Source organism: Camelus dromedarius, chromosome 9, assembly GCF_036321535.1.
Source record: "Camelus dromedarius isolate mCamDro1 chromosome 9, mCamDro1.pat, whole genome shotgun sequence".
Classification (NCBI taxonomy): domain Eukaryota; kingdom Metazoa; phylum Chordata; class Mammalia; order Artiodactyla; family Camelidae; genus Camelus; species Camelus dromedarius.
Window position 1 is genome coordinate 35,110,943 of NC_087444.1, and position 15,661 is coordinate 35,126,603.

General features: G+C 39.7%; 1 protein-coding gene across 3 annotated transcripts in view; it reads right to left on the minus strand.

Moving 5' to 3' along the window:
• The window catches only part of WWP2 (WW domain containing E3 ubiquitin protein ligase 2), a 118,191-nt gene that overhangs the window by 87,601 nt on the left and 14,929 nt on the right, over positions 1-15,661 (minus strand). For all 3 annotated transcript variants that reach the window (XM_031458167.2, XM_064489016.1, XM_010979208.3), the window contains exons 2-4: positions 12,781-12,865; positions 6,912-7,059; positions 6,440-6,561 (exon numbers count right to left, since the gene is read on the minus strand). In XM_031458167.2, coding sequence (XP_031314027.1) covers positions 6,440-6,561; positions 6,912-7,059; positions 12,781-12,850 — 340 coding nt within the window. In that variant the 5' untranslated portion in view covers positions 12,851-12,865. The remainder of the gene's footprint in view (positions 1-6,439; positions 6,562-6,911; positions 7,060-12,780; positions 12,866-15,661) is intronic.

Below are 15,661 nucleotides of genomic sequence, written 5' to 3' on the forward strand. Positions count from 1 at the left end.
TGCAATCTTTTACCAGACAGCCTTACTCTTAACAGAAAGCTTTATGAAACATGGCCAGAATACTATCTATATTGGCTATGCCACTGTCATCCTAGATTTGTTTTCCTAAGAAAAAGCAGTCCACTGATCTATTACCACCCAAGTTTTCCATCAGACTGGGATCTGATGTGCCTCACTACTCAACGCAGCCACATGCCCTAAGAGCTAAGGCTGGTGTCGGCAAGAGCAGCAGGAGCTGCAGCCACAGACACAGCGACAGCCCCTGGGAGCCATGGAAAACATCCTCTTGAATCATTCTGGGCTCGAAGAGAAAAATCACAACAGTAATTACAAACAAGGAGCAGAACATGGCAAAATGTATGGGATGGCAAACTGGTTCATCATCAGAAAACTGTTTGACAGTCTCTGCCAAAGCTAAACATACACCCACCCTATGAACCAAGTCCCTAAGATAGACAGATATAGATAGATAGATAGATAGATAGATAGATAGATAGATAGATAAATAGATAAACAGACAGACAGACAGACAGATTCAACATAAGTACATGTCTGTGTCCTCCAAAACACATGTATAGGAATGTTCATAGCAGCTTTGCTAGTGATGGCTAAAAAGTGGAAACAACTCAAATGTGCACCGACAGGAGCCTAGACAAATAAATTGTGGTATACTCATAGAATAGTATACTATACCTCAGTAAAAAAAAAAAAAAAAAAAAAAAACTTAATTAAAAAAAAAATTTTTAGGGGAGGTAATTAGGTTTATTTATTTTTTTAATGCAGGTCCTGTGGATTGAACCCTCAACCTCGTGTATACTAAGCACACACTCTACCACTGAGCTATACTCTCCCCACCAAAACAACTCTTGTCACATGCAAAAGCACGACTTTCACAATATAATGAAGAGCCAGGCACAAGAAAACATACTATCCAATTTCACTGATAGGAAATTGAATAGGCAAAACTAATCAATAGTGATCAATAGTGACTGAATTCCAAATAGTGGTTATCTCAGCATGGGGCAAGGAGATGGTGACTGGAAAGGACATGGGGAAACTTCTGGGGCCCTGGAAATGTTCTATATCTTGATCTTGGTGGTGATTATACAGATGTGAACATATGTAAATATTCACTGAGCTGTATCACTTAAGATTTGTGCACTTTTCTTAAAAAGGAAAAAAATTTGAATACCCGGAGGGGGTGGGAATCGAAGACAAGTTTAAAGCAAGAATGTTTTCATTATTAAACAAGACAGGACAAAAATAAATGCACTAAGCTTTCAACTCAAAAAGCTATAAATGACTGACTGAATAAATAAATAAGGCAGATCTAGAGCAAATAGTTGAAAAAAGTTAACAAAGTTAAAAATAGAAATTAATATTAGAAAATACAGTATAATTGATAAATAGGTCCAAGTAGCTGTCCTGTGAAAAACAAATTAAAAACCAAAAGTTCAAGCAAAAATGTTTACCAAAAAAAGGGGAGAAAAACCCACAATTACCAACATGTTTAAGGGAGAAAAATCAGAAACATTTTTTTAAATGAGAATGCTATCTAAAATCTTTATACTAATAATCTGAAAATCTCATGAAACTTTTTTCAGAAGATATGAATTAACAAAATTGACACAAGATAAATCAGAAAAGTTGAACAAATCAGTCATTATGGGGAAAAAAGCTGAAAAAGTCATCAAAGAATTTTTTCAAAGAAAGCTGGCAGACTTAGCTGGTTTTATGGGTGAGCTCTTTCCTGCACTCATGGAACAGATAATTCCCATGTTATAGTCTATTCCTGAAGCTGGAAAGCACTTCAATTTACTTTATAAAACTAGCTTTGCCTTGATTCCAAAGCTGACAAAAATAGTACAAAACTACAGACAAATATCATTTAGGAATATAGTTGGGAAAACCCCAAATAAAATATTAACAAGCGATTCCAACAAAATTTTCAAGGAATAATCTACCGTGAGCAATTAGGTATATTCTAGAAGTTCTAAGATGGCTACTACAAGGAAATTAATATTATAAATTGAAAGAAGAAAAATCATATAATTATCTCAATAGTTGTTTTAAAAATATTTGCTAAAATTTCAACCTCCATCTTGATTTTAAAACAACAACAACAACAACAACAACAACAACAACAACAACAACAACAACGATTAACAAACCAAGAAGACAAGATACCAACTAATACCCAACCTCACAGCCAGGGAAGAATCACTAGAAGTATGGTTATCAGGAAGGGCAGGATGCCCGCTCTGGCACCACTAAAACAGGAAGTTGTATGCAAAGCAACTAACAAGAAAAAGAAATATAATTATCTCCTAGGAAGAGCAAAATGATCGATCTTAGTAACCACATGAACGTCTACCAAAGAAAACCTAAAAGAAACTGTTGAGAATCTATACTAAGAATTCAGCAACTGATTGATTATTTTTTAAAAAGTACAGAAACTAACCGTCATATACCAACAACAAACATGAAATTAGAAGACGTAGTAGGAAAAGACCCCACTGAAAATTACATCAAAACTATTTTAAAAACTAAAAGAATCTATCTGAAGAAGATGACTTCAAAATGATTTGAGTGAACTTAGAGACATTCCATGTTCCTGGGCAGGAAGAATCAGTATGAAAATTCTCCGCAAAGGAATTTTACATATGATAGGATTCCAACAAAATCTCAAGGGATTTGGGTAGGAGAGTAGGAAGAGGAAGAACCTGACAAAGTAACTTAAAGTTCATGTGATGGTGTCATCCATGCAAAGAAGAGGCAGAAGATCTTGAAAACAATAGAAACTTGAATGTCAGATATTAAAAATATAACATTATAATTGTTGAGTCAGAGTGATTTGAAAAGGCAGATTAAAAAAAAAAAAAAGCAGATGAAATGGACAGTTCCCAAATAGGCCCAAGTCAACATATGTTTTTAGTATATGCTTAAGAGAGCAATTCAAATCATTGGGGATATAGATAGATCACTCAATAAATAGTGCTAAATTAACTGGTTCACTATTTGGGAAAAATTAAATCAGATCCCTTACTCACAGTGCACACAAACATAAATTCATTTGCATGAAGAAGTAAATGAAAAAATAAAATTACAATGAACTAGGGGAAGATACAGATGATCATTTACCTAATCTCAGAATAAGGGAAAGACTTTCAAAACATAAAAAAGGCTGAAAATATAAAAGGTGGCAGATTTGACTACAAAAAGTTTAAAACATCTGTATGGAAAAAAGAAAAAAAGCCTGCAAAATTAAAAAGCAAATGAAAAACTGGAAAAACATTTACAAATTATAAGACAAAGAACAATAGCCTTAACATGTAAAGAGCTCTTTCAAAACCAAAAGAGAAAAACACATTTCAGTATAAAAATGAGTAAAGGACATTAATAAGGCAATAAACACACTTTAAAAACATGCAGTCTCCTTCAGTAAATCACAGCTTTAAAAAAAGGTGGAGTGGAGTTAGGGGGGACCTCAAAGTCCCCAAATAAACACTAAATGCAATGAGTGGGCCTTGCCCAAATCCAGGTTCAAGCAAACCAACTATAAAACAATATTTGGAGATAAATGATGAAATTGAATATGAACTGGGTATTAGGTGATAATGAGGAATCCATATAAATATTGCTAGCTGTGATAATGGTACAGTAATGATGTTAATAAAATGTCCTTTTTTTTAGTGAGATGCATGATGACGAATCTAGGACAAAAGGCTGAGACATCTGTGATTTATGTCAAAATACTGCAGCCAGAAAGAAATAGACGAAGCAAACCTGGCATAATGTTCATTATCAAACATGCAAAAAAAAAAAAAAATATATATATATATATATATATAAAAATAGGTCCAATAAATGCCAAGGTGCAATAGAAACCAGCCATTTCGACGACTGCTGATGTAAAGATAAACTGGTAGAACTTTTCTGGAGGGTAATCTGGCAACATGTGTCAAAACCTTGAAAAATGTTTAAACCCAGCAAGTTTGTGTTCAACAATTTATCACAAATAAATAAATTTTCAACAGTTGGTACAAAGATTTATAAATGTGTAAGTTTATCACCATAACATTATTTGTGACTGTGAAATACTAAAAACTACCCAAATGTTCAACCTTAAATTTTCATACAGCCAGCCATCTGATAGACTACTACCAAACAGTCATCAAAAACTGAATTCTGAAATAGATTTTTAAAAAGAAGTCTCTGATGTATAGCACGAGGAAGTATGTTCAGTATCTTGTAATAACCTTTAATGAAAAAGAATATGAAAACGAATATTTGTGTGTATATGCATGACTGGGACATTGTGCTCTGCACCAAAAATTGACACATTGTAACTGACAGTACTTCAATTAAAAAAAAAAAAACAACCTGAATTCTGGAATAATAATCAAAGCTATATTGATGTATTTTATGATATAGCAGCTTTGGAAAACAGTATGGCTACTCCTCAAAAAATTAAAAATAGAATTACCCCATGATTCAGTAATTCTACTTCCAAGTATATGCCCAAAAGAATGGAAAGCAGGGACTTGAAGAGATATTTGCACCCCCATATTCACAACAGCGCTATTCACTCTATGCAAAAAGTAGAAGCAACCCAAGTGTCCTTGGGTGGTTGACTGGATAAACAAAACGCAGTCTATCCATAATACAGCGGAATATTATTCAGCATTAAAAAGGAGATTCTGCCATGAGAATAAACCTTAAGGACATTATGAGGAGTGAAATAAGCCAGACACAAAAGGGCAAATACTGTATGATTCCACTGATATGGGGCACCGGGAGTAAGCAGATTCACAGAGACAGAGAGAAGTATGGTGGGGGCTGAGAGAAGGGAGGGAATGGGAGTTGTGCTGAAGGGGCACAGACTGAGTTTGGTAAGATGAAAATGTGCTAGGATGGATGGTGGGATGGGTGCGGCAAAGGAATTTAGTACCCCTGAGCTGTACATTTTTAAATGGTTAAGATGGTAAGCTTTATGTGTTTTTTAACACAATAAAAAATAAAGATACGTTAATACATTTTAAAGAGAAAAAGGCATGTTGCAAAATAGTATGTTCATGTATGATCTCAATTTTGTTTCAGTGACGTCTTAAATATTAATATACTGCACGCAGGAAAGAAAGCTCAGAAGGGTATACGTCAAAATGTTAACAATAATTATCACTAGGCACTGTGCCCAGAGCAGAATTTTATTTGCTTTGTGTGTCTGTGTGCTTCTGTGCAACTCCCAATTTTTCTGCAATTACTTTTATAATTGAAAGCAAAAGTATGCCAATCAGACAAACAAAAAAGGAGAAGAAAGGACACTCATGTGGGCTGCCGATCCTAACATGAGAATGCCCACAAGTTTATTTCCCAATGACATAATAAATATAACCTTCCTTGAGAATCAAATTATAAAAAGCAGGCCAGCATTTGGGAAAATAAAGACCAGCTCAGAAGACAGAGCATCAGGGAGTTCTCTGCAGTACTAGAACAGAGGCAGATCTTGGTTTTAAACAATTCCTGAGTCCTGTGTGGGTTCACCACGTCTGTGCGCGCCCAGCAGAAAGGAAAAGACCACAGGGGGCCTCAAACACCACTCAAGAGGCGGCTCAGAAAGAACAGGCTCACAAATCAACGCGGTGCTCTCCCTGGGACTCGACATTCCCCACCCCCACATCTCTCTTAAGCTAAATCCACGTTCAGAAAACATTTGCTAGACAGCAGACATCAGGAGAAAAAGGAGCCTTTCTTTCCGTGGTGTTCTGTCGCCACAGCTGGTTCTGCTCTGAATAGAGGCTTTATGAGGAAGGGTCCAGATACCCGAGCCACGAGCTATGCCACTGACCACAAACAGACGCTGGGAGTTAGACTGCCGTGCAGCATAGGCACCCTGCATAATCACCATAGAGCTTCCATCACATTCCAACATCCAGGAAATGTTGATTGCGCGCCTACTAAGCACAGGGCACGATGTGTAACACCGCCCCACACAAACTCGCATGCACACACCTGCACACACACGATGCTCCTTTGTTCTGTTTGGAGGATCAGACAAGGAAAGCAATGATTTAGGCTGGAGGCTTTTGACAGTTTGATTTTACATGCCACACATCTCCTGGGTCAGGAAAAGAGGGGCAGAGGCAGAGGGAAAGTATTCATCCCTGAGGAAGGACACAAAGTGTGCATATCACTGTATCCCACCACTAGAGGCCCTGGTCCAAGGGGGCTGAATTCCACAGACAGGACAGAGAGCAGCTTTCAGCCTTCCTAAAACTCCACGGATGGCAGCCCCAGGGAACAGAGTCACTGTGGCCCCTGGTCCTGGTTGAGACTGCATCACCAGGTTTATCTGCCATGTGGAGAGAGAGCCACACCTTCCAATTCTCTTCCCCCCCCCTACAAAGAATCGCATTAGCCACACATCCATCATACATACTTTTGCCCCCATTGTTCTTCAGGACATTGGAGAGGTTGACGGAGGCGGTGCCTAGCAGTTCATTTCTCAAGGTGTGGCAGCTCCAGACCTTCAGATCTAAATGACTCTGGGCCGTGACATTCCTGGAAAACAAATACTTGATTCATCACAACCAAGAAGATCAGTCACTCCTGTAACTTAGAAGAAGACAGACAAACTATATGGCTGACATCTTGGAAGTGGGGAGAACCCCAAAGAAGAAGACACTCACATATACCCTTTCCCCCACAAAGCTGCCCTGTAACCATCTAGCTAATAATGAATGCTCTGTGAGCTCAACGATGTAGAAACGCCTCAAGAGAAGGTGCCTCAGGTGCCAAAGGCAGAAGGGGCAGAGGCCATGCAGGAGACCTGGATCTCCCACAACCCCCTTGCAGTGCCTTCTCTCCCCCCACCAGGTGGCTGCACTCAGAGAGAAGGGATTTCCTCTTACAAAATGATGATCTCGTTCCAGAGAAGCTCGGAGCTCCCAATTCGCTTCCCAGTCTTCTTGGTCTCACTGGGGAGTCCATCCACTGCCACTTCCACAAACGAGTTAATTCGAGGTTGACGACTATGCACCTTGGGCTTTGCTGACACCACTGGACGGGAAAGAAAGAAAAAGTCAAGGATGAGTCAGAGGGCTCCCAGCTGCCCCCCTGTGGCAGGTGTTCTTGCTCTTTTTCGTTCTTTCTTTTTAAAAACAAATTTTGTTTTTTCCTCATTCTAAAAAGACTTTTTTTTTTTAATGTGAGGATATAACTATACACACACACTCACACACACACACACACACACACACACACACATAAAGCACAAGGGAAAAAAATCACTCCTAATCTAAAAACACAGGGAAAATTACCATTAAGATGTTGGTAAATTCAGACTTTCTAGACTTGCATCTTTTATGTCCCTAATTCTTTAAAATTCCTCTCCCTGGGGGGAGGGTATAGATCAGTGAGTGGTAGAGCACATGCTTAGCATGCATGAGGTCTTGTGTTCAATCCCCAGAACCTCAATTAAAAAATACTAATAATACATAAATAAATAAAGTATATTACAAAAAATTCCTCTCTCCCCCAAAATCCATTTTAAAATGCTGCAACATAAGCCCATTGTAAGGATACACAATATTTAGTCAACTATTCTTTCACTGTTGAATGGAATGCTTCCAACTTTTTACTTGGGGAAAATGACCACACATGTATACAGTATCTGCATGCATTTCTGAGTATTTTTCCAAAGGATATGAACATTTTTTTAAAGTTCTTGAAACTGCTCAATTCCTTTCCAAAAAGGGTAAACCCACATAGACTCCTGTCAGCACTACAGAAACATATCCATTTCACCAAACACTGCATAGCACTAACTACAGTTTTTCACTCTTCAAAAATCATGTAGGTAGAAAAAAAAACAATATAAAGATAATAGCTAACATTTAATGAGCACTTACTATAGACACTATGCTATGCACACACTATCTAACTGAATCCTTGCAATGAGGCAGGCTATAACATCCCTCCATCTCACTCAGCAGGAAACAGGCTCCAGGAAGCTAGGTCATCACCCCAGGCTACACAGCCAGGGAGCTTTGAACCAGGATGTGCACCTGGCAGCCTGACCCCACACTATGCCGTGTATCATTACCAGACTTTGCTTATTTGTTCTAATGCTATTCTTTGTTTACTGCAAGACTGAATATTTTTTCCATGGTCTTGTTAACTATCTGCCTTTCCTCTTCTGTTCATTTCCTTCTGGTGGCAGCATTTCTGATGTCTGCATGGCATCAGCAATCCAGGGACTCAGCACCAGCTAGGCAAGAACACACCCAGGGCTGCATGCTAGATAAGCTCCTCTTGTAGCTTTATCAGCCACAGTGGAAACTCCAGGTCACTAGGACAAAACACATCCAGGCAGCTTCTACTGTATACCCCAAATCAGAGCAAACAACTGACTTTCCTTATCCATGGTGACAAGACTGCCCGAGCCCAAGCTCCCATCAAGAGTTCGCAAACCTCTCCCTCCTGGACCCTTCTGAGAGGTGACTGTCCTTAAAAGGGTCCACAATTTAGCGAAGGGAAAGGGCAAAGCCATGTCCAAGTGTTTTTATCAATACCTGTCTTCCAGGCCCAAAAGAACAGTAGGGAGAAAGTCAAGGAACAACAACAGAAGTTGTGGCTAAGATGCAGGAGCAACAGGGGATGGCAGTAGGAAGAAAGGTCATAGTAGTGCTGGTAAATGCAGCCCAGAGTGGAAAAATGAGAATGCTTCACACATAGACCAAGGTTAACTGAGGCCACCTGGTGGTGTGAGAGTAGCTCTGCATGCAGACCCTTAAATTTAAACAAATAAAGTAAGTAATAGGAACTAGCTAGAGATTCCTGTCACTTTCGAGCTAGACAGTTTCTTTGAAATCAACAAGTTCAAACCCTTTATTTAATAACTGGGCCAATTAAGATGCAGGAAGGTGAGCTAACATATCCAAAATCACGGAGTTAGTCAGAGACAGTGCTAAGCTTGGAACCAAGTCTCCCAGCTCCCAGGCCAATTCTTTGAACACTGCCATGTTTCCTTTTTTGTCCTCTAGGTTGCTTTATAGTTTTAACTTAAAAAAAAAAAAAAATTACATAATTTCAAATATTTAGAAAGGTTGCAAGAGTTATACCAAGAATTCCTATAACCCCTTCATCCAGAGTCACCAAATATTAACTTTTTACTATATTTGCTTTATAATTCTCTCTCCTCACCTTAGTTTTCTCTCATACACATACACGTTTTTTTCCCTAAATTTTGAGGGTAAGTCATAGATGCTGTGCCCCTTTACTTCCAAATACTTCCCAGTAGGTCTTTTCTAAGAACTAAGACATTTTCTAACATAACCATAGCATCATTACCAACATCAGGAAATTTAACACTCTTTAATACTATTATCTAATGTATGGATCTTACTCAAAATTTGCCAGTTATCCTATTAATATCCATTAGAGCTAGAGGAAAGAAAACAATTTTTTCTAGCCCTTGACTCAATCTAAGATCACATGTTGCAGTCAGTACTTTTACTCAGAAGTTTCCAATCCACAGAAAAATTGAAAGAATAAATAATTGTACACTCCTCACCAATTGCTATCACTTTGCCAAATTTGCTTTTTTCTCTCTGTGTGCGTCTTTATCAGTGCTAGCCAGAGAACTTCCGCCATAATGAAACATCCCACCTCAGTGCTGTCCAGTACACTGCAATGAGGTACATGTGGCTATTAAGCACTTGAAATAAGGCTAGTGAGATGGAGGATTTGGACTTTAAATCTTATTTAATTTCAATTTTAATGTGAATAGTTCTATGTGGCTATACTGGCTACCCTATTGGATAGTAGAGGATGCACAAAGATATCTATGTCTATATTTGGACACGTATATATACCCACACACACATTTTTTGTAAACCATGTGAAACTAAGTTGTGGACGTTGTGACAGATCAGCCCTAATTCCTCTCAGAACACAACTCTTAAGAATGAGGACACTCTTCCACCTAACTACAGCACATTACACCAAAAAAAAATTTACAGTCACTGCCTCTATCATTTGTTATCCATCCGATGTTCAAATTTCCCCAACTGTTCTGAACATATTTTTATAGCTGTTTTCTCCCTGATCCAGGATCCAAGGAAGATGAACAAATTGTTTTCAGTTGCCGTCTCCTTAATCTTTTAAAATCTAGAATGTGCTCCCTTATTTTACCATGAAAATGATTTTTAAACACTTCTACCAGCTGTCTTATAGAATGCGCCAAATCCTGCATTCTTCTGGTTGTTTCCTCATGGTTAGATTCACATTGAACATTTTTGTCAAGCAAACTAACTACGTAGGTTATGCTGTATATGTACTGTACACCCTAAGCCGTCCTCCTATTAGGGATGCTAATTTTGATCCCTTGGTTAATGTGGGACCTGTCAGGTCAGTCCACTGTAAAGATACGTTTTCCCCTCAGTAATTCATAATTAATAAGCAGGTGTATTTTGAATGTTTCTTATTCTTAAAAGACAAGCCAAAATAAGGGTCTCAGGTTTATCGAGGAAGCTTATTTACTACTGATGAAATATAAATGTCAGTTTCTTATAAATGGAGTCACATCTTCATATAAGATTTAGCTTTTGAAGTCAACAACAAGGTAAAAATCATATATGGCCAAAATTACACCCCTGAAAAGCTCTTAGGAAGGCAACAGAGTAGTCTGACATATTATCCTTCAAGAGGTTCCAAAGAGCCAGCTTTTTGCTCTGCTTGCTGTGTTTTCAGTGTGTCTTGAGTTAAATGTCAGATAAAACAGTTGGCTTAACATTTGAAGGCCTTGGTGTATTTAAAAAGTCTCTTAAAACCCTAGGATTGCACTACAGAAAGGCACAGGGAAATGAGGCAGAGAGAGGGAACAGTATAGCAACAGCTCCCAAATTACACCAGGGGCTCTATCAACGAAATGCGCGGGAGGAAGAACCACTCACACTATTTAAATGGTTATTTCTCTCCTCTTTCTCTCCCACCATATTCCTAGACAGTATTATCGAATCCCTACAGGTTAAATGCATATATATAATGAGATGCACCTGAATTATCAAGTAGCTCTCTCCACCCTAGTAACAAAATACACTCTGGGGAAAGGCAACAGAGAAACCTTTAGAAGTCAGTGCGCGTTCCTGAATAACATGCCCCAAAACACAGACCTCAGGATATCACCACATTCCACGGGCAGGCTTCTGTTTAGACCTCTGCCTGCTAATTATTAAATAAGGCAGTAAAGGCTGCAGTCCCAAGTTCAAAACCCTATCAGTTCACTCTAATCTTTCTCCTTCCTCAGAAGGGCTGGAGTAGCCATGAGACACCAAGAAAAATAATTAAAATAAATTAAATCATAATTTTTTTAAAAATCAATAACTCAGTAAGAAACAGGCAAAGAATACGCATGGACAATCCACAGAAAAGGAAAGACAAATTTTCCTTCAACATATAAGACACTAAACATCACTGTAATTAAAGAAATGCAAGGTAAAAGTATGCTGAGGGCACATTTTTTTTTTTACCAACCAGACTGGCAAAGACTAAAAAAAAAAAAAAAGATCTGACAACATGCTGTGTTGGTGAAGATGTGGGGACATGGGCACCCACTGATAATGTAGGTTACCTCCCAGCAGGGGCACTGAGGGGCTGGAGGAAAGGAAAGAATTGTATGTGAGTGTATTAAATAAATGAGTAACACTTATATTTCAAAAATAATAATTTTAAAATTTTGACAAAAGATACAATTTTGCCTCCAGATGACCATGTTGAGAGGCTTGAGCCCAGGCACTGAGTGCCGCTCCCCATCCCAGGGCATCTTTTGGTCCCATGACTCCTCTGCAGAGCTTTAGATGGGGAATCAGGGAAGGTCTCGCAGAAGAGGGTGAGTTTAGGGTACAGACCTAGAGAAAGTAAGGAAGCAGACCAGGTAGATAACTCGGCCAAAAGAGCATTTCACTCAGCAGGAATAGGAGGTGCAAAGGCCCGGTGGTGGAAGTGTGGCCAGTACAGGCAATGAAGAGCAAGGAGGACCATGCGGACCTATGTACAGAGCCAGAGCAGAGTAAATGCGGAACAGGAATGAGGAACGGCAGGGGTCAGAGCCTGTGGGAGCTTTAGCTTGGGCACTGAGTGAGAGGGCGAGTTCTTGATATGTTTGAGCAGAGGAGTGACAAGAGTTGGCTTACATTTAACGATATCACTGGCTGCCGTGTGATCAACAAAATGAAGGAGGGCAAAGGGCAGAAGCCAGGAGCTGCAGGAGGAGGCTATCGCCTTAATCTAGGGTAAGACAACGGCAGCTAGTGGGACGGTGCGGTGGTGAGAAGTGGCTGAATGTTGGAGACACTCTGAAGATGGACATAACAAGATTTGCTAAATGGTTGAATACAGGAGATTGTGAAAAAAAATCAGGAGTTCCAGGTTTGTCACATTTTAGATGTTCACTAAATATTCAAGTGGAGGGGACAAGTGGGCTAGTGGAGTTCGGAGACAAGGCCAGGCTGGAGATCTTGGTATTGGGGGCATATAAAGTGGTATGGTTGGATGAGATCACCAAGAGAACGAGTGTAGATAGAGAAGAGCCCCAGGAAATGAAGGAATTTTTGCCAGAAGTTCCTTTCTTCCTTCCTCTTCAAGGATTCCAGCTACAATAGGACAACGCCCTGAGAATGAAGAGTTAGGCTCACAAGCCAAGGTGAGGTATAATTTCACCTCTTCCCTGTAGGTGAGGCTGGACCTCAAATGACAAACAGGTCACACAGTGCCACTCACCTTTCAAAATCAGCTGAGACTTCTCAAAAGGCAGGGCCACTCCTGCCCGGTTGGAGCTGGCAGATGCCATGTCATCACCAGGAAACTGAAAGACAAGCAAAGCAGTGGGTTTAGAGGGCACCTGATAAGAGACTGGGAACCCAATCCAATTTTAATATCTTTGTGTTTAAAGAGGCAAAGCAAGAAAATATAAACATCCAAGCAACCGCGGCGATGCTACTTCCGGCGAGTGGTGTTTCTCTCGTAATGACTACTGAACCTGGGCAGGACCTGGACAGGCTAAGGACACGGCACCATTACGTTAAAGTCTTGAGCGGGGACCGCCTAAAATAATAGCTCCGAAAACAAAGTCATAGTTCAACAATTTTTTTAAAAAGTCATATTAATCTAATTTCTTAAACTGGCAAAAGATCTTAATAAACATTTTTCCAGAGAAGATACACAAATGGCCAATAAGCACATGAAATGATTCTTGATTGACATCCTTAGCCAGAAGGCATTCCTGTCACTCCATCTTGGTTAGAAGCAGAAGTCTACCTTGCACTTCGAAGGGATCTTTTGCTCATATATAATTTGTAACATCGTCGTTTGTCATTTGGAAAATATTGGTTGAGTTCTGTAGACATTCCAAATGTTGACACGTTTCATTATACACTATCCAAAAAATGACACTTGTGAATATCACAACTGATCTCAAGACTCTGAGGACTGGGAAGCTGTTAAGCTGTTTGTGGTAGCTGTAAGTGTTCCAAAATTCTAATTTTCACTTAAAAACTCCTATTTTATCACTGGCAACAAACAGTCAGTTGTTTCCTTGAGCTCACTTCACTCATCTTCAGGAAAATGTCCGCTAAATACCCAACTCTATTGACGTTAGTTTGTTGATTTTTTTTTAAGTAAAAATGGTATTTCATGAAAAACACAACTATCTAATTCAGCTCTCAATGCAAAGAACCATACGAGTACTTTTTCTCAAACAACCATCATACTTCAGCGTGCAGGACAAGTGCTTTCGGCACCTGTTTCAATTTTCCATTTTCATCACCCAGAATATTAAAAAGATGTGTGCACAAGAGTAAAGACTTAATAAAATGAGTACCTTTTACTGCTTCATCAAGCACATTCTTAAGTGAAACTGGCTTTTTCTTCCCTTTTTACTGAGTGTGCAGTGGTGAGAAACACATCACTGCCCTGATGCGGGCTATGGCAGCAACAGTTTCACTCACCCTCTCTTCTGCACCACGAGTGCAAATGTGTCACAGTGGAAAAGGCAGAGTTATTATGAAAACAGTTTTGATCTTGCAAAACCCTAAAAGTCTCAAGGGGCCACCAGGGATCTGAGGGTCATGCTTGAGAACGGCTGCTGTAAAAACAGTATGAGATTCCTATTCTATTCAACACCACTCGCACTTTCTTTCATTCTGTTTGTACCTGATCTCTCCTCCTAACTCCCTGCTCGGAAGAGCTGTTCCAGCCTTAAAACGTGGTTATTAACTCACCATATTACTCAAAGGATGGAAGCTCTTTGTATGAGTTAAATGTGGCTAAGTCACACTGATTTTGACATTTTCCATAGCTCAAGTCAAAGAATTTTATGCTTTGAGATATTAGCCAAAACAAAACAAGATCATCTGCCTTATTTGTAAGACATATCCAGTCCAAAAAAATTTCGAGTGACCCGTTTTTTATCTGGACTAGTCCATAATAGGTATTTTACTTCAAATCTTACATATGGAGTAGAAGTGAAAACTCTAAAAGTATTAGGGGCAACATATTGAAATGCAGTACTGAAACTGTTCTTATCAAGATTTCTAGAGACCAGACCTCCATGCTGTTAAATCCAGTAGTGAATTCTCAATCCTTGTCTTAGATGACCTACCAGCAGCATCTGATGTGATGGCTCGCTCTTTCCTCCCTGAAATACTTTCTTCTCTTGGCTTCCGGGACACCACACCTGCCTGATTTTCTTCCTGCCTCACAGGCTGCTTTTTTTGAGCCTCCTTCATTGGCTCCTTCTCTATTGCTTAACCTCTAACCATCAGAGTGTCCCATAGCTCAAGCTTTGCATGTCTTCCCTTGTTTATCTCAACCTGCCTCATGGATTTAAATACCATGTATCTGCTGACAGTTCCAGATTGGTGTGTCCAGTATGAACCTCACCCTTGAACCTCAGATTCTCTTTGTCTACTGACCAAACTGAGCTTTGATGCGCCCCCTCAGCCATGTCCCTCAGCTTCATGCACCTCAGTTCACAACAACTCCTTCCAACCAGTGGCTCAGGGCCAAAATGCTGGGGCTCATTCCTGCTCCCTCTTTCCCTCTCACACCCCACATCCAACCTGTCAATAAATCCTGTCAGCTCTCCCTTTAAAACAGTTCCAAGCTCAAACATTTCTCTGCACCTCTACTGTCACTGCCTTGGTCTAAAGCATCATCATCTCTTAGCTGGATTATTGTTCTTTCTGCTTCTGCCCTCTGCCTCCTTCAATCTAATGTCCATATTCAGCGAGAGTCATGTTTTTTACATGTAATCAGATCGTATCACTGTGCTGTTCAAAAGCTGGACGCTATCAGCAGCTTCCCATCTACCTCAAAGTCCCTAAAATGACCTTGGAGTACCTACGTGATACACCTGACCTCATCTCCATTTCTCTCCCCACTCACTCCCTACCCCAAAGCTACAAGGGCCTCCTCACTGTTCTTTGAACACGCCAGACATGTTCCCCTATCAGACTTCTACCTCTTGGTTTACAATGCTCTTTCACATATACAACTTACTCCTTCACTGCCTTCAGGCATTTACTCAAATGTTGCTTTCTTAAGGAGCCTTCCATGACCACCCTACCAACCTCATCTCTCCACACACATAGTACCCATCCTT